This window comes from Schistocerca americana, chromosome 11, assembly GCF_021461395.2.
Source record: "Schistocerca americana isolate TAMUIC-IGC-003095 chromosome 11, iqSchAmer2.1, whole genome shotgun sequence".
Taxonomy (NCBI): Eukaryota; Metazoa; Arthropoda; class Insecta; order Orthoptera; family Acrididae; genus Schistocerca; species Schistocerca americana.
In genome coordinates this window covers 24,362,672-24,385,739 of record NC_060129.1, presented here as the reverse complement: position 1 = coordinate 24,385,739, position 23,068 = coordinate 24,362,672, and the positions used below count along the sequence as shown (strand labels likewise).

Here is a 23,068-nt window from a genome sequence, read left to right as displayed (position 1 = left end):
GATTGACTGATTTGGCCTTGTAACAATAACCAAAACGGCCTTGCTGTGCTGGTACTGGGAACGGCTGAAAGCAAGGGGAAACTACAGCCGTAATTTTTCCCGAGGGCATGCAGCTTTACTGTATGATTACATGATGATGGCGTCCTCTTGGGTAAAATATTCCGGAGGTAAAATAGTCCCCCATTCGGATCTCCGGGCGGGGACTACTCAAGAGGATGTCGTTATCAGGAGAAAGAAAACTGGCGTTCTACGGATCGGAGCGTGGAATGTCAGATCCCTTAATCGGGCAGGTAGGTTAGAAAATTTAAAAAGGGAAATGGATAGGTTGAAGTTAGATATAGGGGGAATTAGTGAAGTTCGGTGGCAGGAGGAACAAGACTTCTGGTCAGGTGACTACAGGGTTATAAACACAAAATCAAATAGGGGTAATGCAGGAGTAGGTTTAATAATGAATAGGAAAATAGGAATGCGGGTAAGCTACTACAAACAGCATAGTGAACGCATTATTGTGGCCAAGATAGATACGAAGCCCACACCTACTACAGTAGTACAAGTTTATATGCCAACTAGCTCTGCAGATGACGAAGAAATTGAAGAAATGTATGATGAAATAAAAGAAATTATGCAGATTGTGAAGGGAGACGAAAATTTAATAGTCATGGGTGACTGGAATTCGAGTGTAGGAAAAGGAAGAGAAGAAAACATAGTAGGTGAATATGGATTGGGGGACAGAAATGAAAGAGGAAGCCGCCTGGTAGAATTTTGCACAGAGCACAACATAATCATAACGAACACTTGGTTTAAGAATCATGAAAGAAGGTTGTATACATGGAAGAACCCTGGAGATACTAAAAGGTATCAGATAGATTATATAATGGTAAGACAGAGATTTAGGAACCAGGTTTTAAATTGTAAGACATTTCCAGGGGCAGATGTGGACTCTGACCACAATCTATTGGTTATGACCTGTAGATTAAAACTGAAGAAACTGCAAAAAGGTGGGAATTTAAGGAGATGGGACCTGGATAAACTAAAAGAACCAGAGGTTGTACAGAGATTCAGGGAGAGCATAAGGGAGCAATTGACTGGAATGGGGGAAATAAATACAGTAGAAGAAGAATGGGTAGCTTTGAGGGATGAAGTAGTGAAGGCAGCAGAGGATCAAGTAGGTAAAAAGACGAGGGCTAGTAGAAATCCTTGGGTAACAGAAGAAATATTGAATTTAATTGATGAAAGGAGAAAATATAAAAATGCAGTAAGTGAAACAGGCAAAAAGGAATACAAACGTCTCAAAAATGAGATCGACAGGAAGTGCAAAATGGCTACGCAGGGATGGCTAGAGGACAAATGTAAGGATGTAGAGGCCTATCTCACTAGGGGTAAGATAGATACCGCCTACAGGAAAATTAAAGAGACCTTTGGAGATAAGAGAACGACTTGTATGAATATCAAGAGCTCAGATGGAAACCCAGTTCTAAGCAAAGAAAGGAAAGCAGAAAGGTGGAAGGAGTATATAGAGGGTCTATACAAGGGCGATGTACTTGAGGACAATATTATGGAAATGGAAGAGGATGTAGATGAAGATGAAATGGGAGATATGATACTGCGTGAAGAGTTTGACAGAGCACTGAAAGACCTGAGTCGAAACAAGGCCCCAGGAGTAGACAATATTCCATTGGAACTACTGACGGCCGTAGGAGAGCCAGTCCTGACAAAACTCTACCATCTGGTGAGCAAGATGTATGAAACAGGCGAAATACCCTCAGACTTCAAGAAGAATATAATAATTCCAATCCCAAAGAAAGCAGGTGTTGACAGATGTGAAAATTACCGAACTATCAGCTTAATAAGTCACAGCTGCAAAATACTAACACGAATTCTTTACAGACGAATGGAAAAACTAGTAGAAGCCAACCTCGGGGAAGATCAGTTTGGATTCCGTAGAAACACTGGAACACGTGAGGCAATACTGACCTTACGACTTATCTTAGAAGAAACATTAAGGAAAGGCAAACCTACGTTTCTAGCATTTGTAGACTTAGAGAAAGCTTTTGACAATGTTGACTGGAATACTCTCTTTCAAATTCTAAAGGTGGCAGGGGTAAAATACAGGGAGCGAAAGGCTACTTACAATTTGTACAGAAACCAGATAGCAGTTATAAGAGTCGAGGGACATGAAAGGGAAGCAGTGGTTGGGAAGGGAGTAAGACAGGGTTGTAGCCTCTCCCCGATGTTGTTCAATCTGTATATTGAGCAAGCAGTAAAGGAAACAAAAGAAAAATTCGGAGTAGGTATTAAAATTCATGGAGAAGAAATAAAAACTTTGAGGTTCGCCGATGACATTGTAATTCTGTCAGAGACAGCAAAGGACTTGGAAGAGCAGTTGAATGGAATGGACAGTGTCTTGAAAGGATGATATAAGATGAACATCAACAAAATCAAAACAAGGATAATGGAATGTAGTCTAATTAAGTCGAGTGATGCTGAGGAAATTAGATTAGGAAATGAGGCACTTAAAGTAGTAAAGGAGTTTTGCTATTTGGGGAGCAAAATAACTGATGATGGTCGAAGTAGAGAGGATATAAAATGTAGGCTGGCAATGGCAAGGAAAGCGTTTCTGAAGAAGAGAAGTTTGTTAACATCCAGTATTGATTTAAGTGTCAGGAAGTCATTTCTGAAAGTATTCGTATGGAGTGTAGCCATGTATGGAAGTGAAACATGGACGATAAATAGTTTGGACAAGAAGAGAATAGAAGCTTTCGAAATGTGGTGCTACCGAAGAATGCAGAAGATTAGATGGGTAGATCACATAACTAATGAGGAAGTATTGAATAGGATTGGGGAGAAGAGAAGTTTGTGGCACAACTTGACCAGAAGAAGGGATCGGTTGGTAGGACATGTTCTGAGGCATCAAGGGATCACCAATTTAGTATTGGAGGGCAGCGTGGAGGGTAAAAATCGTAGAGGGAGACCGAGATGAATACACTAAGCAGATTCAGAAGGATGTAGGTTGCAGTAGGTACTGGGAGATGAAAAAGCTTGCACAGGATAGAGTAGCATGGAGAGCTGCATCAAACCAGTCTCAGGACTGAAGACCACAACAACAACAACATTTGATATTAATAGACTTCTCTTGGCCAGAAATGCCTTATTTTCCATAGCGAGTCTGCTTTTGATGTCCTCCTTGCTCCATCCGTCATTGGTTATTTTACTGCCTAGGTAGCAGAATTCCTTAACTTCATTGACTTCGTGACCATCAATCCTGATGTTAAGTTTCTCGTTGTACTCATTTCTGCTACTTCTCATTACCTTCATCTTTCTCCGATTTACTCTCAAATCATACTGTGTACTCATTAGACTGTTCATTCCGTTCAGTAGATCATTTAATTCTTCTTCACTTTCACTCAGGATAGCAATGTCATCAGCGAATCGTATCATTGATATCCTTTCACCTTGTATTTTAATTCCACTCCTGAACCTTTCTTTTATTTCCATCATTGCTTCCTCGATGTACAGATTGAAGAGTAGGGGCGAAAGGCTACAGCCTTGACTTACACCCTTCTTAATACGAGCACTTCGTTCTTGATCGTCCACTCTTATTATTCCCTCTTGGTTATTGTACATATTGTATATGACCCGTCTCTCCCTATAGCGTACCCCTACTTTTTTCAGAATCTCGGACAGCTTGTACCATTTTTATATTGTCGAACGCTTTTTCCAGGTCGACAAATCCTATGAAAGTGTCTTGATTTTTCTTTTGCCTTGCTTCCATTATTAGCCGTAACGTCAGAATTGCCTCTCTCGTCTCTTTACTTTTCCTAAAGCCAAACTGATCGTCACCTAGCGCATTCTCAATTTTCTTTTCCACTCTTCTGTATATTATTCTTGTAAGCAGCTTCGATGCATGAGCTGTTAAACTGATTGTCCGATAATTCTCGCACTTGTCAGCTCTTGCTGTATTCAGAATTGTGTGGATGATGCTTCTCCGAAAGTCAGATGGTATATCGCCAGACTCATATGTTCTACACACCAATGTGAATAGTCGTTTTGTTACCACTTCCCCAAATGATTTTAGAAATTCTGATGGAATGTTATCTATCCGTTCTGCCGTATTTGACCGTAAGTGCTCCAAAGCCCTTTTAAATTCCGAATCTAATACTGGATCCCCTATCTCTTCTAAATCGACTCCTGTTTCTTCTTCTATCACAGCAGACAAATCTTCACCCTCATAGAGTCTTTCAATGTACTCTTTCCACCTATCTGCTCTCTCCTCTGCATTTAACAGTGGAATTCCCGTTGCACTCTTAATGTTACCACCGTTGCTTTTAATGTCACCAAAGGTTGTTCCTGCAGCCATTTCGTCTTAGCTTCCCTGCACTTCCTATTTATTTCATTCCTCAGCGACTTGCATTTCTGTATTCCTGATTTTCCCGGAACATGTTTGTACTTCCTCCTTTCATCAATCAACTGAAGTATTTCTTCTGTTACCCATGGTTTCTTCGCAGCTACCTTCTTTGTACCCATGTTTTCCTTCCCAACTTCTGTGATGACCCTTTTTAGATATATCCATTCCTCTTCAACTGTACTGCCCACTGCGCTATTCCTTATTGCTGTATCTATAGCGTTAGAGAACTTCAAACGTATCTCGTCATTCCTTAGTACTTCCGTATCCCACTTCTTTGCGTATTGATTCTTCCTGACTAATGTCTTGAACGTCAGCCTACTCTTCATCACTACTATATTGTGATCTGAGTCTATATCTGCTCCTGGGTACACCTTACAATCCAGTATCTGATTTCGGAATCTCTGTCTGACCATGATGTAATCTAATTGAAATCTTCCCGTATCTCCCGGCCTTATCCAAGTATACCACCTCCTCTTGTGATTCTTGAACAGGGTATTCGCTGTTACTAGCTGAAACTTGTTACAGAACTCAGTTAGTCTTTACCCTCTTTCATTCCTTGTCCCAAGCCCATATTCTCCTGTAACCTTTTCTTCTACTCCTTCCCCTACAACTGCATTCCAGTCGCCCATGACTATTAGATTTTCGTCCCCCTTTACATACTGCATACCCTTTCAATGTCCTCATACACTTTATCTGTTCATCTTCAGCTTGCGACGTCGGCATGTATACCTGAACTATCGTTGTCGGTGTTGGTCTGCTGTCGATTCTGATTAGAACAACCCGGTCACTGAACTGTTCACAGTAACACACCCTCTGCCCTACCTTCCTATTCATAACGAATCCTACACCTGTTATACCATTTTCTGCTGCTCTTGATATTACCCGATACTCATCTGACCAGAAATCCTTGTCTTCCTTCCACTTCACTTCACTGACTCCTACTATATCTAGATTGAGCCTTTGCATTTCCCTTTTCAGATTTTCTATTTTCCCTACCACATTCAAGCTTCTGACATTCCATGCCCCGACTCATAGAATGTTATCCTTTCGTTGATTATTCAATCTTTTTCTCATGGTAACCTCCCCCTTGGCAGTCCCCTCCTGGAGATCCGAATGGTGGGGGACTATTCCGGAATCTTTTGCCAATGGAGAGATCATCATGACACTTTTTCAAATACAGGCCACACATCCTGTGGATACACGTTACGTGTCTTTAATGCAGTGGTTTCCATTGCCTTCTGCATCCTCATGTCGTTGATCATTGCTGATTCTTCCGCCTGTAGGGGCAATTTCCCACCCCTAGGACAAGAGAGTGCCCTGAACCTCTGTCTGCTCCTCCGCCCTCTTTGACAAGGCCGTTGGCAGAATGAGGGTGACTTCTTATGCCGGAAGTCTTTGGCCGCCAATGCTGATTATTTATCAAAATTTAGGCAGTGGCGGGGATCGAACCCGTTTTGATTATGAATCAAAGACGCTACCCCTAGACCACGGTACAGCCCCTTTCCTCTACCCTGTACAGCCCCCTTTTCTCTTTCTGTACTGTTTGTCTCCTCTTTTCCTGTCCTTTTCCCCTCTCTTCGGGCGATGTCTCATGCCTTCATGTGCTCTTAAGGCTCTTTTGCATTGGTTTGCTTGTAGGACTATTCTCCCCTGTACTGCCCCCTTTCCCCTCCCCTGTACTGCCCCCTTTCCCCTCCCCTGTACTGCCCCCTTTCCCCTCCCCTGTACTGCCCCCTTTCCCCTCCCCTGTACTGCCCCCTTTCCCCTCCCCTGTACTGCCCCCTTTCCCCTCCCCTGTACTGCCCCCTTTCCCCTCCCCTGTACTGCCCCCTTTCCCCTCCCCTGTACTGCCCCCTTTCCCCTCCCCTGTACTGCCCCCTTTCCCCTCCCCTGTACTGCCCCCTTTCCCCTCCCCTGTACTGCCCCCTTTCCCCTCCCCTGTACTGCCCCCTTTCCCCTCCCCTGTACTGCCCCCTTTCCCCTCCCCTGTACTGCCCCCTTTCCCCTCCCCTGTACTGCCCCCTTTCCCCTCCCCTGTACTGCCCCCTTTCCCCTCCCCTGTACTGCCCCCTTTCCCCTCCCCTGTACTGCCCCCTTTCCCCTCCCCTGTACTGCCCCCTTTCCCCTCCCCTGTACTGCCCCCTTTCCCCTCCCCTGTACTGCCCCCTTTCCCCTCCCCTGTACTTCCCCCTTTCCCCTCCCCTGTACTTCCCCCTTTCCCCTCCCCTGTACTTCCCCCTTTCCCCTCCCCTGTACTTCCCCCTTTCCCCTCCCCTGTACTTCCCCCTTTCCCCTCCCCTGTACTGCCCCCTTTCCCCTCCCCTGTACTTCCCCCTTTCCCCTCCCCTGTACTGCCCCCTTTCCCCTCCCCTGTACTGCCCCCTTTCCCCTCCCCTGTACTACCCCCTTTCCCCTCCCCTGTACTGCCCCCTTTCCCCTCCCCTGTACTGCCCCCTTTCCCATCCCCTGTACTTCCCCCTTTCCCCTCCCCTGTACTGGCCCCTTTCCCCTCCCCTGTACTTCCCCCTTTCCCCTCCCCTGTACTTCCCCCTTTCCCCTCCCCTGTACTTCCCCCTTTCCCCTCCCCTGTACTTCCCCCTTTCCCCTCCCCTGTACTTCCCCCTTTCCCCTCCCCTGTACTTCCCCCTTTCCACTCCCCTGTACAGCCTGCTTTCCCCTCCCGTGTACAGCCCCCTTTCCCCTGCCCTGTACAGCCCCCTTTCCCCTGCCCTGTACAGCCCCTTTCCCCTGCCCTGTACAGCCCCCTTTCCCCGGCCCTGTACAGCCCCTTTCCCCTGCCCTGTACTGCCCCCCTTTCCCCTGCCCTGTACTGCCCCCCTTTCCCCTGCCCTGTACTGCCCCCCTTTCCCCTGCCCTGTACTGCCCCCCTTTCCCCTGCCCTGTACTGCCCCCCTTTCCCCTGCCCTGTACTGCCCCCCTTTCCCCTGCCCTGTACTGCCCCCCTTTCCCCTGCCCTGTACTGCCCCCCTTTCCCCTGCCCTGTACAGCCCCCCCCTTTCCCCTGCCCTGGTACTGCCCCCCCCCTTTCCCCTGCCCTGGTACTGCCCCCCCCTTTCCCCTGCCCTGGTACTGCCCCCCCCTTTCCCCTGCCCTGGTACTGCCCCCCCTTTCCCCTGCCCTGGTACTGCCCCCCCTTTCCCCTGCCCTGGTACTGCCCCCCCTTTCCCCTGCCCTGGTACTGCCCCCCCTTTCCCCTGCCCTGGTACTGCCCCCCCATTTCCCCTGCCCTGGTACTGCCCCCCCTTTCCCCTGCCCTGGTACTGCCCACCCCTTTCCCCTGCCCTGGTACTGTCCCCCCCTTTCCCCTGCCCTGGTACTGCCCGCCCCCTTTCCCCTGCCCTGGTACTGCCCCCCCTTTCCCCTGCCCTGGTACTGCCCCCCCCTTTCCCCTGCCCTGGTACTGCCCCCCCTTTCCCCTGCCCTGGTACTGCCCCCCCCTTTCCCCTGCCCTGGTACTGCCCCCCCTTTCCCCTGTCTGGTACTGCCCCCCCTTTCCCCTGCCCTGGTACTGCCCCCCCATTTCCCCTGCCCTGGTACTGCCCCCCCCTTTCCCCTGCCCTGGTACTGCCCCCCCCTTTCCCCTATCCTGGTACTGTCCCCCCCTTTCCCCTGCCCTGGTACTGCCCGCCCCCTTTCCCCTGCCCTGGTACTGCCCCCCCCTTTCCCCTGCCCTGGTACTGCCCCCCCTTTCCCCTGCCCTGGTACTGCCCCCCCCTTTCCCCTGCCCTGGTACTGCCCCCCTTATTTCCCCTGCCCTGGTACTGCCCCCCCCATTTCCCCTGCCCTGGTACTGCCCCCCCCATTTCCCCTGCCCGGGTACTGCCCCCCCATTTCCCCTGCCCTGGTACTGCCCCCCCCCATTTCCCCTGCCCTGGTACTGCCCCCCCATTTCCCCTGTCCTGGTACTGCCCCCCCATTTCCTCTGCCCTGGTACTGCCCCCCCATTTCCTCTGCCCTGGTACTGCCCCCCCCCCCTTTCCCCTGCCCTGTACTGCCCCCCCATTTCCCCTGCCCTGGTACTGCCCCCCCATTTCCTCTGCCCTGGTACTGCCCCCCCATTTCCTCTGCCCTGGTACTGCCCCCCCATTTCCCCTGCCCTGTACTGCCCCCCCCTTTCCCCTGCCCTGTACTGCCCCCCCTTTCCCCTGCCCTGTACTGCCCCCCCTTTCCCCTGCCCTGTACTGCCCCCCCTTTCCCCTGCCCTGTACTGCCCCCCCTTTCCCCTGCCCTGTACTGCCCCCCCCTTTCCCCTGCCCTGTACTGCCCCCCTTTCCCCTGCCCTGTACTGCCCCCTCTTTCCCCTGCCCTGTACTGCCCCCCCCTTTCCCCTGCCCTGTACTGCCCCCCCCTTTCCCCTGCCCTGTACTGCCCCCCCCCTTTCCCCTGCCTTGTACTGCCCCCCCCCTTTCCCCTGCCCTGTACTGCCCCCCTTTCCCCTGCCCTGTACTGCCCCCCCTTTCCTCTGCCCTGTACTGCCCCCCCTTTCCTCTGCCCTGTACTGCCCCCCCCCTTTCCCCTCTCACGTACTGCCCCCCATTCCCCTACCCTGTACTGCCCACTTTCCCCCTCTGCTGTGGTGTTTGGGGCCATCATTTCTTTCTTCTTATCTTTCCTTCTCCTCCCTGTGTGTGTGCACATGACGGCCACTCACACATTTGACGTGTGGCAGGTGACTGTGACGGGTAACTCCCAGCTCCAGTTTGGGATGTAGGGCCCGCACATACACTCTGATATAGGCCACGCCCAGGGAGGGCTGATTGCCTGAGCTGTTACCTTCCTCTTCTGCTGATTGGTCCTTCTGCCTGTCGTTCAGGTGTGACCTGAGCTGAGGACAATCACCTAAGTTGGGGGGGGGGGGCTCCCCTTTAGAGGTCCTCTGCCTGGAAGGAGCGCGCCATGGGAGACAATGGCAATCATCGGGGACTTCATCACAATGACTGGTTTTCCTTCTCTTTCTGCCTCAATGTCTCTTCATGTCCCACGGTGTTATGACACCTGGCTGTTAGATGGTCTGACGTAGGACGAAATAACTATTGGATCAGGGCGTTACTGCTGTTCATCGAGTTATGAAGAAGGAAGTGTCGATTTGGTGCCCTCTCACATATTGTTCCTGACTTTCAATCAATTAACACTTCCTACTAGGATAAAGGCAGGCTATGAGGTCATCTGTGTGCGACCTTACATTCCCAATGCATTGCGGTGTTATAAATGCCACCAGTTCAGTCCTACCAGCAGGTCATGTAAAATCGCAGCCAAGTGTGTCTCCTGTAGCAGGCGTGCACAGGAGGGCGCCTGTCCACGTCCTTCTCCCCACTGCATTGTCATTTGAGGATCCGCCTCGCCACTGGTGCCTTCTGTACTAGCCCAGTTGAGAGTCTCCACGCAGAAGCCAGTGAACAACCACTGTCATACTGGCGCGAAATCCCACTCAGTAGGTATGCATGTTGACTTTCTTCCATGTGAGGCCACCCAACGTTTGACCTTTTTCTGATGACATTCTTGACCGCCAATACGAGATGTACGTACGTTTCTTCTCTGCGGCCTCCGACATCTGTTTTCGTCACCTGCTTCAGCAGCCGCAGTTCACACTTAATGCCACTTTCAGAATGGGTGAGAGCCCTTCACCACCTTGGCTTCAGGCACAGGTTGGTGTTCATATTGACCTCAGCTCGTTCCCGAAGGATTCTACTCCAGAGTTGACCTATCGCTGCAAATTTCTCGAACTTCGCTCACAACTTGCCGATAGCATATTCTTGTACACTGGTGGTTCATAGTCCGTCAGCGGTGTTGGCTGTGCTTTTGTCATCGAGAATGATAAGTTTCAATACTGCCTTCTCGACCAGTGCACAATTTTTACAGCTTTTTGCCCTCTATCAGGCTGTTCACTACTTCCAGAGGCACCAGCTCACTCACTGTGTGATCTGCTCCTACTCCCTCAGTGCCCTTCAGAGTCTGGATGATCCGGATCCAGTCCACCCCATCGTTCGACGGATCCAGGACTGCCCCCATTTGTTCCTGGATGGGGGAGCCCAAGTGATGTTCATGTGGGTTCCTGGCCATGTTGGTGTGACTGGGAATGATGCTGCCAATGCTGCAGCCAACACAACAGTCCATCTCTGTCGGCCCGCCTCTTACTCTGTTCCATCGCAATATATTCGTACTTTCCTCTATCGGCGTGTCACGTCACTTTGGCATGACCATTGGTGCTCCCTTCATGGGAACAAACTCAGAAATGAAACCTCTCCCAACAGCCTGGTCGACTTCCTCCCATCCATCTCGCCATGAGGAAGTAATGTTAGCTCGGTTGTGAATCCGGCACTGCCGCTTTAGCCGCCGCCACTTGTTGAGTGGCGACCCTGCACCCAGCTGTCCTTTGTGTAGCCAGCCATTAACAGTCAGAAATTTCCTGATCCTCTGCCCCTATTTTAGCCACTTACGTCTCAGGGTCGGGCTGCCGCTCGCTTTGCCAGACATTTTAGCGGATGACGTGCTAGCTGTGGCTCGCGTTTTAAGTTTTTTAAAAGCAGTAATATGACGAAGAGATTTGACTTCTACCTCGTGATTCTGGTCTCTTGCCGACGTCTTTTAGATACTCTTCCGTAACGTCTTGACGTTTTAGATTTGTTTTCTCTTCCTTTCTGTACTGGACCTCGAAACAGTTTTCTACCCTCGCGGTCCCAGTATTCTATGGTTCTATACTGGGCGCTTATGACCTTATATATTTTACGCCGTAAAACCCCTAAAAAACCACACGTGTTCATCATTTATTCTTGTTTAGAGAGTTATTTTGTTGTTTTATAGATACACTATATTTCCAGCGAAAGTGATATTGTAAGGGATACTGAAGAAATGCTACGAATTCTAGCGGAAATTTCGGAAGATGAGTTGACTTGTGACGAATCTGAAGATGATTTTGATGTGGAAGAGGAAATTGTTGAAGCTGACAATCACAGTAGTGAATCTGAACAGTCACAGGAACAAGACAGCCAGAAAACAGCGGCACATGTTACATTTTATACTGGAAAAGACGGAATAACTCTTTGTATTAGGCAGCCCATAACTACAGGGAAAACAAATGCTAAAATATTATCAGGACTTTACCGGGCCAAAAACTGATTGCCAAAAGTGCAGATGCATTTTGTCTTTTTGTTATTAAAAATATAATAGAAGAAATTGTAGCTCATACCAACAGATGGATTGGGAGAAACGTAGTGATACCAACTATTCTAGACCTCGCGATTGCAAAGACACTTCAGTAGAAGAAATTCATGCTCTTTTCGGAGCACTTTATATATTATAAATGTTTCCGTTTTGTTCTTAGAGCGATAGCTTTGACAAATATAGAAACAAGAATTGAACGAAGGTCTGCAGATAAACTGGCACCTCTTGGTGAGTTTCACCAAGAATTTGTAAATAAACGTATTGCTCACTGTAATGTCAGTGAATTTGAGACAATTAATGAAATACTGAAGGCTTTTAGAGGCCGTTGTGGGTTTGTACAGTACATTCCAAATAATCCTGCAAAGTACGGTATCATATACGCCCTTAGTGACGCAAAAACATTTTATACCCTCAATTCCGAAGTGTACTGTGGCAAAGAGATCGCTGGGGCATATCTAAAATCAAATAAACCTGAAGATGTCGAAAGGCAGGTAACTCCCATAGAGGGCACGACAGAAATGTTACGACTGATAACTATTACACCTGTTACAGTCTAGCTCAGAATCTACCAGATAAAAAGTCGACCACCATCAGCACTTTCAAAAATAAATAAATTAAGTTTCACCCGAATTTCAGGCTGGGAACACAAGGGAAAGTAAATCGACACTCAGTGGCTTTCAGTAAGATTTCTGTTTATCTTCAACTGTGACTAAAAAAAAGTTGTGCATGATATAAGTGAAATTAGGAGAGTGGGGAATCGGCAGTAAATTTGGGCTATAACAGAATGAGGGAGGAGTGGATACTGTGGATCAGATGTGAGCAGTCAGAACAACCAGGAGATGGCCACTGGTATTATTCGATCGACATCTGGATATCGCGAGAATAAATTGGAACGTCATCTTTAGTCACAACAACCCAGACAGTAAAGACAGACGATGGCTTATTTCTAAAAAAAACTATCGTATAGTCTTATGAACGCTCATCTAGGACAATCAGCGAAACTAACGAACCTTCCGAAAGATGTAAAAATATTTCTCGAAAAAACTCAGAAAAGGAGGTCCAGTTCATGACGAACCTCCGCCTGGAATATGTCAAAAATGTGCACGACACAAAATAAAAATGTCAGGACGAAGACATCGTGAAACAATTGGGGAAACAATGTCTGCAAGAAGCATTCTCGTCATAATGTTGTGTGTTTCTCTTGTGATGCTAATGACCAGAGGATGGTAATTTGTTCTGACTGAAGATGTTTATTTATGGAACCTATTATAATAGTGGGCTTATTTTTTTTCTTTTACTTCTATCTGAAATAAATAATTAATGCAATGACAATCTGTTTTATTTCAGTTTTTACCCTTTGGTCTGCTTGAAAACGATAAGTGTGAAGACAAAATTGTGGTGTAAATGCGGTGGTGCGCCCAGTCGCATGAAATCAGAAGGTTATGTGGAAAAGTTAAGATTGTCAAGGAAATGTCTGTTAAAGACTAAAACTCATTTCTTTGTCTTCATTTTTCAGTGCCTTGCGTCACAGCAACAAGCGGATGGAGAAAAGTTACAGTTCTTGATGGTGTGGCACAACCAATTCTTTTTTATTTTAATTTTTTTTATTTTTTGGCAGGTATGGATGGCAGAGCGCCGCCTAGCAATCGCCGCCACAGGGACCGCGGCAGGACTTCTGCCGCAGCAGCGCCGCCCGCGGCAGTCCGCCGAACTACCTCGCCTGGTGATGCCGCCATCTCCCACACACAGTGAGTTCCGTCACTACATGAGCACATTTTCTAAACTCCCAGCACAAAAACTACCGGTCTGATGCATTCTGTTGCGCTGCATAGCGCAGCCCATCATCCCCATAGGGTACAGGCAATGCTGGTTGGTCCCAGTGCTAAAAAGTATTCACGAAGGTGCGTCAAGTATAGTTTCCAAATGATGCATATTGTTACCCTCAAATACTACACAGTTGGCCCCTGGGTCGTTTCCTTCCCCAAACCTAACAAGTCTCCATCTGATGTCTCTTCCTGTCGCCCTATATGTCTCACCACAGTGATCGGTAAGCTTTTAGAATCCATCCTTACCTGGCACATCAACCACCACCTCCTCCTCCTCCTCCTCCTCCTCCTCCTCCTCCTCAACACCCAATGTGGCTTTCACCCTTCATTCTCTGCCGACGACCAACTCCTATGCCTCACCCATCTCCTTTCCCTCCAGCTTAACTCCCGTCGCTCCGCCATTTTTGTATTCCTAGACCTCGAAAAGGCCTATGACTGCATATGGCATAACGATCTTGTGTTTAAACTCTGAACTTACACCCTTCCTATCGTCTATGTCCGTCTGATTGCCTCCTTCCTCTCCCACTGCTCCTCCTACATCACCATCCATAATACCAATTCCCGCACTTTCTACCCCTCCATGGGTGTGCCTCAGGGCTCCGTCCTCTCCCCTCTCACCTGCCTCTTGTACACAGCAGATATGCCCCAACCCCCCCTCCCCCTCCAGTCCACCTCCTGCAGTATGCTGATGACACCACCTTCCTTGCCCTTGCTCCTACCCTGCAATGATCCCAATGCCTCCTCCATAATCACCTTGACAGTTTCGCCACATTGTGTAACCAGTGGCTCCTAAAAATGAATTCTTCCAACACCCAGGTACTCATTGTAGGTCATACCACTCCCTCCTTGTGGCTCCTTGTGTTTTCCCTTTCCATCTGCACCCATCCTGTCCACCTCTCCCACACCCTCATCTCCCTTGGACTCACCACTGACCGTCACCTTATCTGGACCCCTCATCTCCGCTTTATCCAATCCAAAGCCCACAACCATGTCCACCTCCTTAAACTCCTCTCAGGTTGGACTTAGGGGTTGAACCCCTGTACCATCCTCCACACCTACAAATCCTTGAACTGTCCCATACTCTCCTATGTCAGTCCCACCTGGCTCTCTGCCCCTCTCCCAAATTCTAGAAGTCCCTCCAGATTCTCAAGCACCATGCATCCTGCCTCGCCTTTCGTATACACCTCCTGTCCCCCATGTGTGGATGCTCTATGACCTGATTTCTTTTCTCCATCTGCTCCTTTTCCTCGAACATATCCGAGTCATCTACACTTCCTGCAGACTTGATGCAACCCCCTCCCATCCTCTTGTTGCTCTTCTCCAACCCCTACACACTGCTGTGCCTTCACTGTTGTGTCCCACCTACCCTCCACCTCTACAACTGTTGTCTCCTTTCCAAAGGTGGCTTCTGTCAACTCCCCCTCTCAGATGATGCCCTCTCTCTCTCTCTCCATTTATTTCTCCTATCAACTCTGATCCTTGTCTCTACTTCTCTACCTCTGTCCTTTTCCCAGGTTCCCTCTTCTCCCCCCTCCCATCCTATTTATCCCTTTTCCCCATTTACTCTCTCTTGGACTCCTCTCCCTGAGTCCTTTAGCATTCTCGTTCTCTGCCTTTCCCCACTACCTCTCATGTCCACCTTGCCCCTCCCATGAGTCCCTCCATAAACTCCTCCCCCTTGTTTATTCCTCTCCTGCGCCCTTACTTCCTATCATCTGTGTGGGTCCCCCCCCCCTCCCCTCTACCCTAGGCTGTGGTGTGTCATCTCCATGCCAACTTTTTAGTGCAGTATTTTAAGTAAGTGTTAAGTGTTGTGCGTCTTTTCCGAAGTGTAGCAAAGAGAACCCATACTGTTGCTACGTGTTTTTTTTTCTTCTCTTGCGAACAGAAACCAGACTTTCGCAATGTTTCTTAATTGTCTGTTTACTATTTACCTGTCTGATTACTGTGTTTTTTATCATCCCCAACTCTAGTTTTATATTTTGTTGTTGTTGTGGTCTTCAGTCCTGAGACTGGTTTGATGCAGCTCTCCATGCTACTCTATCCTGTGCAAGCTTCATCGTCTCCCAGTACCTACTGCAACCTACATCCTTCTGAATCTGCTTAGTGTATTCATCTCTTGGTCTACCATCCACGCTGCCCTCCAATACTAAATTGGTGATCCGGTGATGCCTCAGAACATGTCCTACAGGGTGTATACGACCCGGGACAACCGGGAGATCCGGAAAAAAACCGGGAATTTTTTCATCCGGGAGAAAACCGGGAAAAATTCGAGAATTGTTCAGAATTCCGGGAACTTTTCATTGTTTTAGTTTTCAGTTCAATTTTTGTGATTTTGACTGGTAAGAACCAAAACTCTAACAAACGATATTACTGTATGACGTAACTGCAGAATAATACTGCAGCGACAAAACATGAACGAGACAAAGGAAAAAAACAGTAAAACTTAAGTTGCAAAGGAAATGCTCCGTATACAACAACAAAACAGTGCTCATTCAAGCGTCCGCCAGTAGCAAAGTGTGTCAAAGGCTTTAGGAAGACTATGCTATGCTTTATAAGAAGTTCGAATTTCGAGAGGCCGACGTAACGGCGAAACAGCCCTTTAGTTGGAGGAGGAAGATGAGAGAGGCTAAAGAGAGATCAAGGCGACCCGACAACATGAATAGAGAAGCGCCTAGGCTGTCAGCTGTGACAGTTTAGCGGAAGGACAGCTCTCGCAGAGCAACAGGTGCGCGGTGGGGGAACACAGAGTGATGACGCGGCCTGGCCGATACTGGGCAGTTAGTGACCAGCGCTACGCTGCAGTCGCCGCTCAGTCTCCTATTCGCCGATTTCCATCAATGGCAAGCGGTAGAGGAAACTCCAATGCAAAACGCCCATATCCACCAATGACAACACGCAATGCAAAGACCATTAACATCAACTAATACACTTCTTCCTCACCCTCACACCCAATGACAGCACTCCTCCATAGTATATAAGTATCCAAACTAGTGCAGCCGGCCGGTGTGGCCGAGCGGTTCTAGGCGCTTCGGTCTGGAACCGCGTGACCGCTACGGTCGCAGGTTCGAATCCTGCCTCGGGCATGGATGTGTGTGATGTACTTAGGTTAGTTAGGTTTAAGTAGTTCTATGTTCTAGGGGACTAATGACCTCAGCAGTTGAGTCCCATAGTGCTCAGAGCCATTTGAACCATTTTTGATTGTTCAAAGATGTCATTAAACCCGCCCAAAGATGTAAACAACCGTTCATGAGCAGCGCCTAATAGATGGAGGGGGTCCGATAGTCAATCAGTTCCAGTCATTCCACCAGGAAGGAGGTACACGGCTCGTGATGTCTGTGCTTCAACCATACCTACACGGTAATACCGTGGTTCGATGGCGTCTGCATTATTACTTTGTACCAGGAAGGGCTCTCAACAAGGGAAGTGTCCAGGTGTCTCGGAGTGAACCAAAGCGATGTTGTTCGGACATGGAGGAGATACAGTGAGACACGGACTGTTGATGACATGCCTCGCTCAGGCCGCCCAAGGGCTGCTACTGCAGTGGATGACCGCTACCTACGGATTATGGCTCGGAGGAACCCTGACAGTAACGCCACCACGTTGAATAATGCTTACGCCACAGGACGTCGTGTTAAGTCTCAAACTGTGCGCAGTAGGCTGCATGATTGTCGGCTTCACTCCTGACGCCCATGGCGAGGTCCATCTTTGCAACCACGACACCATGCAGCGCTGTACAGGTGGGCCCAACAACATGCCGAATGGACCGCTCAGGATTGGCATCACGTTCTCTTCACAGACGAGTGTCGCATATGCCTTCAACCAGCCAATCGTCGGAGACGTGTTTGTAGGCAACGCGGTCAGGCACACCTTACACACACTGCCCAGCGAGTGCAACAAGGTGGTGGTTCCCCGATGTTTTTCGGGTGGCATTATGTGGGGCCGACGTACGCCGCTGCATATGGGCGAGGCATTGGTCTTTATGGACGGCAATTCGTGCCACCATCGTGCACATCTTGTGAATGACTTCCTTCAGCATAACGACATCGCTCGACTGGTTGCCAGAATGTTCTCCAGTCATGAACCTTATCGAACACGCCTTGGATAGATTGAAAAGAGCTGTTTATGGACGACGTGATCCACCAACCACTCTGAGGGATCTAAGTCGAATCGCCGTTGAGGAGTGGGACAGCCTGGACCAACAGTGCCTTGATGAACCTGTGGATAGTACGCCATGACGAATACAGGAAGCATCACTGCAAGAGGACGTGCTACTGGGTATTAGAGGTACCGGTGTTTACAGCAATCTGGACCACCACCGCTGAAGGTCTCGCTGCATGGAGGTACAACATGCAATGTGTGGTTTCATGAGCAATAAAAAGGGCGGAAATGATGTTTATGTTGATCTTTATCCCAATTTTCTGTACATGTCCTGGAACTCTCGGAACTTAGCTGATGCAAAACTTTATTTGATGTGTGTATTTAGGTTTCAAGTGTAATTCCACTTATATCATTCCAGCTGTCACCGTATACTTTTCGACCTTCAATGTTAGTCATTTCTTTACAAGACTTTCACGATTATCGTTAATAAGAGCTTATGAAGAGGGATTTGTATTAATCATTCAAGATATACACTCCTGGAAATTGAAATAAGAACACCGTGAATTCATTGTCCCAGGAAGGGGAAACTTTATTGACACATTCCTGGGGTCAGATACATCACATGATCACACTGACAGAACCACAGGCACATAGACACAGGCAACAGAGCATGCACAATGTCGGCACTAGTACAGTGTATATCCACCTTTCGCAGCAATGCAGGCTGCTATTCTCCCATGGAGACGATCGTAGAGATGCTGGATGTAGTCCTGTGGAACGGCTTGCCATGCCATTTCCACCTGGCGCCTCAGTTGGACCAGCGTTCGTGCTGGACGTGCAGACCGCGTGAGATGACGCTTCATCCAGTCCCAAACATGCTCAATGGGGGACAGATCCGGAGATCTTGCTGGCCAGGGTAGTTGACTTACACCTTCTAGAGCACGTTGGGTGGCACGGGATACATGCGGACGTGCATTGTCCTGTTGGAACAGCAAGTTCCCTTGCCGGTCTAGGAATGGTAGAACGATGGGTTCGATGACGGTTTGGATGTACCGTGCACTATTCAGTGTCCCCTCGACGATCACCAGTGGTGTACGGCCAGTGTAGGAGATCGCTCCCCACACCATGATGCCGGGTGTTGGCCCTGTGTGCCTCGGTCGTATGCAGTCCTGATTGTGGCGCTCACCTGCACGGCGCCAAACACGCATACGACCATCATTGGCACCAAGGTAGAAGCGACTCTCATCGCTGAAGACGACACGTCTCCATTCGTCCCTCCATTCACGCCTGTCGCGACACCACTGGAGGCGGGCTGCACGATGTTGGGGCGTGAGCGGAAGACGGCCTAACGGTGTGCGGGACCGTAGCCCAGCTTCATGGAGACGGTTGCGAATGCTCCTCGCCGATACCCCAGGAGCAACAGTGTCCCTAATTTGCTGGGAAGTGGCGGTGCGGTCCCCTACGGCACTGCGTAGGATCATACGGTCTTGGCGTGCATCCGTGCGTCGCTGCGGTCCGGTCCCAGGTCGACGGGCACGTGCACCTTCCGCCGGCCACTGGCGACAACATCGATGTACTGTGGAGACCTCACGCCCCACGTGTTGAGCAATTCGGCGGTACGTCCACCAGGCCTCCTGCATGCCCATTATACGCCCTCGCTCAAAGTCCGTCAACTGCACATACGGTTCATGTCCACGCTGTCGCGGCATGCTACCAGTGTTGAAGACTGCGATGGAGCTCCGTATGCCACGGCAAACTGGCTGACACTGACGGCGGCGGTGCACAAATGCTGCGCAGCTAGCGCCATTCGACGGCCAACACCGCGGTTCCTGGTGTGTCCGCTGTGCCGTGCGTGTGATCATTGCTTGTACAGCCCTCTCGCAGTGTCAGGAGCAAGTATGGTGGGTCTGACACACCGGTGTCAATGTGTTCTTTTTTCCATTTCCAGGAGTGTAGTAGGGGAAGGTGGGGGAATTACACGCATGTGGGTAATCCCACGCAGGCTGATTTACGAGCTGTTCCCAGTTGATGCTACACCCTGCCGGCGGGAGTAACAACTACTATGCGGCTTATGCCAGCCATTTTCCAGTGGCATTGTTGGAGTAGTGAAGTATTGTTTATTTTCGGCGTGTCTCATGTAATTTTGGTCAGCTGTATTTTGCAAGGTAAGTGCTACTATAAGTTGCTTTAATGTAATTCTTGCGTATCAACTATTAACCCTAGATGAAACCTTTAATTTAATTGTAGATTTGTCCTGCTATTTTAATTAGGTGCCGAGTTATGCTTAGGTTAGTCATCGAACTTACGGTGGGGTAATGCCACGCAGCTGTTGAAGTGCGTGGTATTCCCCCTTGCAGGTTATATTTTCAATACTAACAAGTTTTTTTTAAATCTCAGATTGGTAGATATTATAAAAGAAAAGCCCAGAAAGCAAAATGGATGCACGAGGAACTTTTTAAGGCTCTTGATGCCATCAAATCTGGAAGAAAAATAAGATAAGTATCAAGAGCTTTCTGGATTGATGAAGCTACTCTGCGAACGAGAATGAACGTTAAAAATACCGAGGGTCCAAAACTTGGAAGATACCCAACATTTTCGACAGAACAGGAAAATGAGATTAGGGATCATGTCATTACAATGGCATTACATGCATGCAGCTGCGAAAGATTGCATTTGAGTGCGCAGAGGCTAACAACATTGCAAACAATTTTGATAAGTCATCTAGGTTAGCTGTAAAGGATTGGCTAGCTCTGTTTTTAAAAAGAAACCCAAATATTAGCATAAGAAAACCTGAAGTAACTGGCATTAACTGAATACAGGCATTTAATGAAGAAGAGGTTAATGCATATTTTAAAAACTTAGAACATCTCTTTGATAAATATAAATTTAAAGAGGGGCGAGTGTTCAACGTCGATGAAACAGGCATAAATACAAAAGCCCGAGAGAATTTCGGCTCCTAAAAGTGTTAAACAAATAGGTGGGGCCACGTCTTGAGAAAGGGGTAAAAACGTGGAGATTTCAGATGATGTCTGTTTAGTTTGTAGAGTGTTTGGGAAGGATGGAGAACTATGGTACCGATGTATTTCTTGTAGCAGATGGAGTGGTGAAGAATGTAGTGGCTGGAACACTCCAAAAGGTTACATGTGCGATCTTTGCTGTATGGTATGAGAAAATGAGCTCTTTCCACATAAAAAAAATAAAAAATGTAAAAAAACCAAAATTATAAGATATCTTTCTAGAATTACATTATTTCGTTCTTAAATATACTGTTTAAGTATTGTACATTTTTATGGTTTGTTTTACGTGTTATTACCCAACACTTTGCGTGTCATTACCCTCAGGGGTGGGGAATACCATGCATTTGCACTTTTTTTATTTTAATGTTCAAAATTAAAGTACAGTTTATAACTATTTATAGACGATTGGAATATGTGGAGAAATGTCCATTGTATGGTATGTACTTATTTTCGTAGGTTTTAATGACGTAACGAATGGTTCACATCGATTTTTCCTTAGGTGCGTGTATTTCCCCCACTCTCCCCCATGTCTTTTTGCACCAGGTGTCCGTTTTCACTGGACGCTTTCCTTGATTGAAGTGAAGTGTCTTCTGATTTGAATGCAGGCTGAATACTGAGGTCACTGGCGTGAACTACTTCTTCAGAAAAATTCCCCTTACTGTCAGTTCAATTTCTAATGCTTCCAACTGCTCGTTAGAAAGAAATAGTTTCGTCATGAGTCACACAGAATTCGTTAATTTAGATACATGATCTGTACCCTCACCGAAGCGTTGATGAAACTTTACTGTTAGCGATAATATTTTGGTAATTTGAACGTGATAAGCGACCTGCATTGCCCTGTTGCCTCACGCATTTCAGCAGTAACCAAGCAGAGATATCGTTATAAACAACCCTTATGCTTGTATTTTAGACACGTCGAAATACGATTTTACTACTGATATTAGTACATGTTGTGAATTTTTAAGCACCCAAGGAACAAAAGTGTCACAAAGCTAAAACAAGGGGGAGAGAACCTTTATTTGAGCCCTAATCAATGTAGAATGCGCAGGAAGACAGTCATTAAGTCCCAGGAGGTTTGTTTAACCCTCGAGTTGGCGCCATTCAAAAATAACATTGTTTTGTGCCATCCCATTGCTGTTTCAAAATTTTGAACACACAGCTATTCCTTCATTATTGCTTCAGCCAACACTGCAATAGGTTGTGTAGTCGTATGTCGAACGTCGTACGTCCAAATGAGCAGCATAATGTGAAATAAACAGCAATGTAGGTGAGAAATTTACGATCCGTGCAAGAAAATGGCCAAGATTCCGAGGTAGTAGCACAATCCCCCAAGGAGGCAGTTACCTACAAGATACTACAGAGGACTTGCATTTAAACACAACTGGTAGTAATTGAGCGTACTCAGATTTTTATTTTGATGTCTTAATCGTCAATAAAATCGGCCTTGGAGTAACTTCAAATTATTGACAAGACCATGAGAATTAAAAAATTGCAATAATGGCTCGGGTTTTACTGGTACCATAACAATGACATTGTGTCACCATTGCAGAAGATGCCGCCTCAGCTCAAGGTGGCCAGATTCCAGTGGAGTCTGGGGAGCAACAGCAGAGTGGCAGGAATTTTGAACAGCTACAACTCTATATCATTTCAGATGGAGCTGTAATACACCTACAAGACATTGAACCAGGTTGACAGGGGACGAATGACTAAAACATGCAGAAATAATACTCACTGTGATAATATAAACATTGAACAGTGTGTGGTTGTTGTGTATATCAATTGACTGGGTTTGGTTAAGACAGTACAAGTATGAAAATGTCAATGTACTCTCAGGTAAGGAGCGTGTTTGAACTTATTTTGTAGGTCTTTTTCTTTTCCTCCCAACATCTCTCCTTGTCCTACACTTTCTTTTTCATTTACATTCCTCAGCTTTTCTGAAAATTTACTTTCCTAGTTAGTCATTGGTTTTGTTTTGGGGATGTACCAAAACTTATCTGGGCTCCACACATGTAATGAGCAACAGCTTCCACAAGTGTTGTTATGCCACGCTTTTCCCTTTTCTGATATAGATTTTTGTTGTACTTGTTTCAGGTGACTTTATATGCCCTTTGCAGTTTTACAAGTCTTTGTGAGGTTCCCTATTACACTCATTGAATATTTAGTCTTAGTTACCTAAATACGTCTGCTTGATAGATTTTGTTGACTCTGTCCATAAAAGATAATTGTTGGACACTGATGTGGTTCCTTATGTCTTCTCATTATTTAATATTAATATTAATCCATTGATTAATGCTAATTAAGCTGTTAATAAGGTAAGCCAAGCAAATAATAAAAGGTTTTATTTCAAAATTATAGATTAGCCTACAGAGTGAAATTACTCAGGGAAAGGAATTGGCAGGTGTCGTAGGCACATACACAAAAATTTTATCATACATATCATAGTAGGTCCTTACCTATAACAAATGTTAGTGATTTCGGGTAAAATTTCTAAACGGGAAATCTAAAGTAAAAAATTTCAGTTACACAATGAGAGCTGG

General features: G+C 47.3%; 2 protein-coding genes across 2 annotated transcripts in view; one reads left to right on the top strand and one right to left on the bottom strand.

Moving 5' to 3' along the window:
* The window catches only part of LOC124553969 (glycine-rich cell wall structural protein 1.8-like), a 65,441-nt gene extending 59,443 nt beyond the window's left edge, over positions 1–5,998 (bottom strand). Inside the window, exon 1 of the mRNA XM_047127994.1 lies at positions 5,946–5,998. Coding sequence (XP_046983950.1) covers positions 5,946–5,998 — 53 coding nt within the window. The remainder of the gene's footprint in view (positions 1–5,945) is intronic.
* LOC124553857 (ankyrin-1-like) overlaps positions 1–23,068 on the top strand; it is an 86,356-nt gene that overhangs the window by 39,643 nt on the left and 23,645 nt on the right. The window contains exon 2 of the mRNA XM_047127851.1: positions 13,206–13,335. Within this exon, the coding sequence (XP_046983807.1) occupies positions 13,208–13,335 (128 nt within the window). The 5' untranslated portion in view covers positions 13,206–13,207. The remainder of the gene's footprint in view (positions 1–13,205; positions 13,336–23,068) is intronic.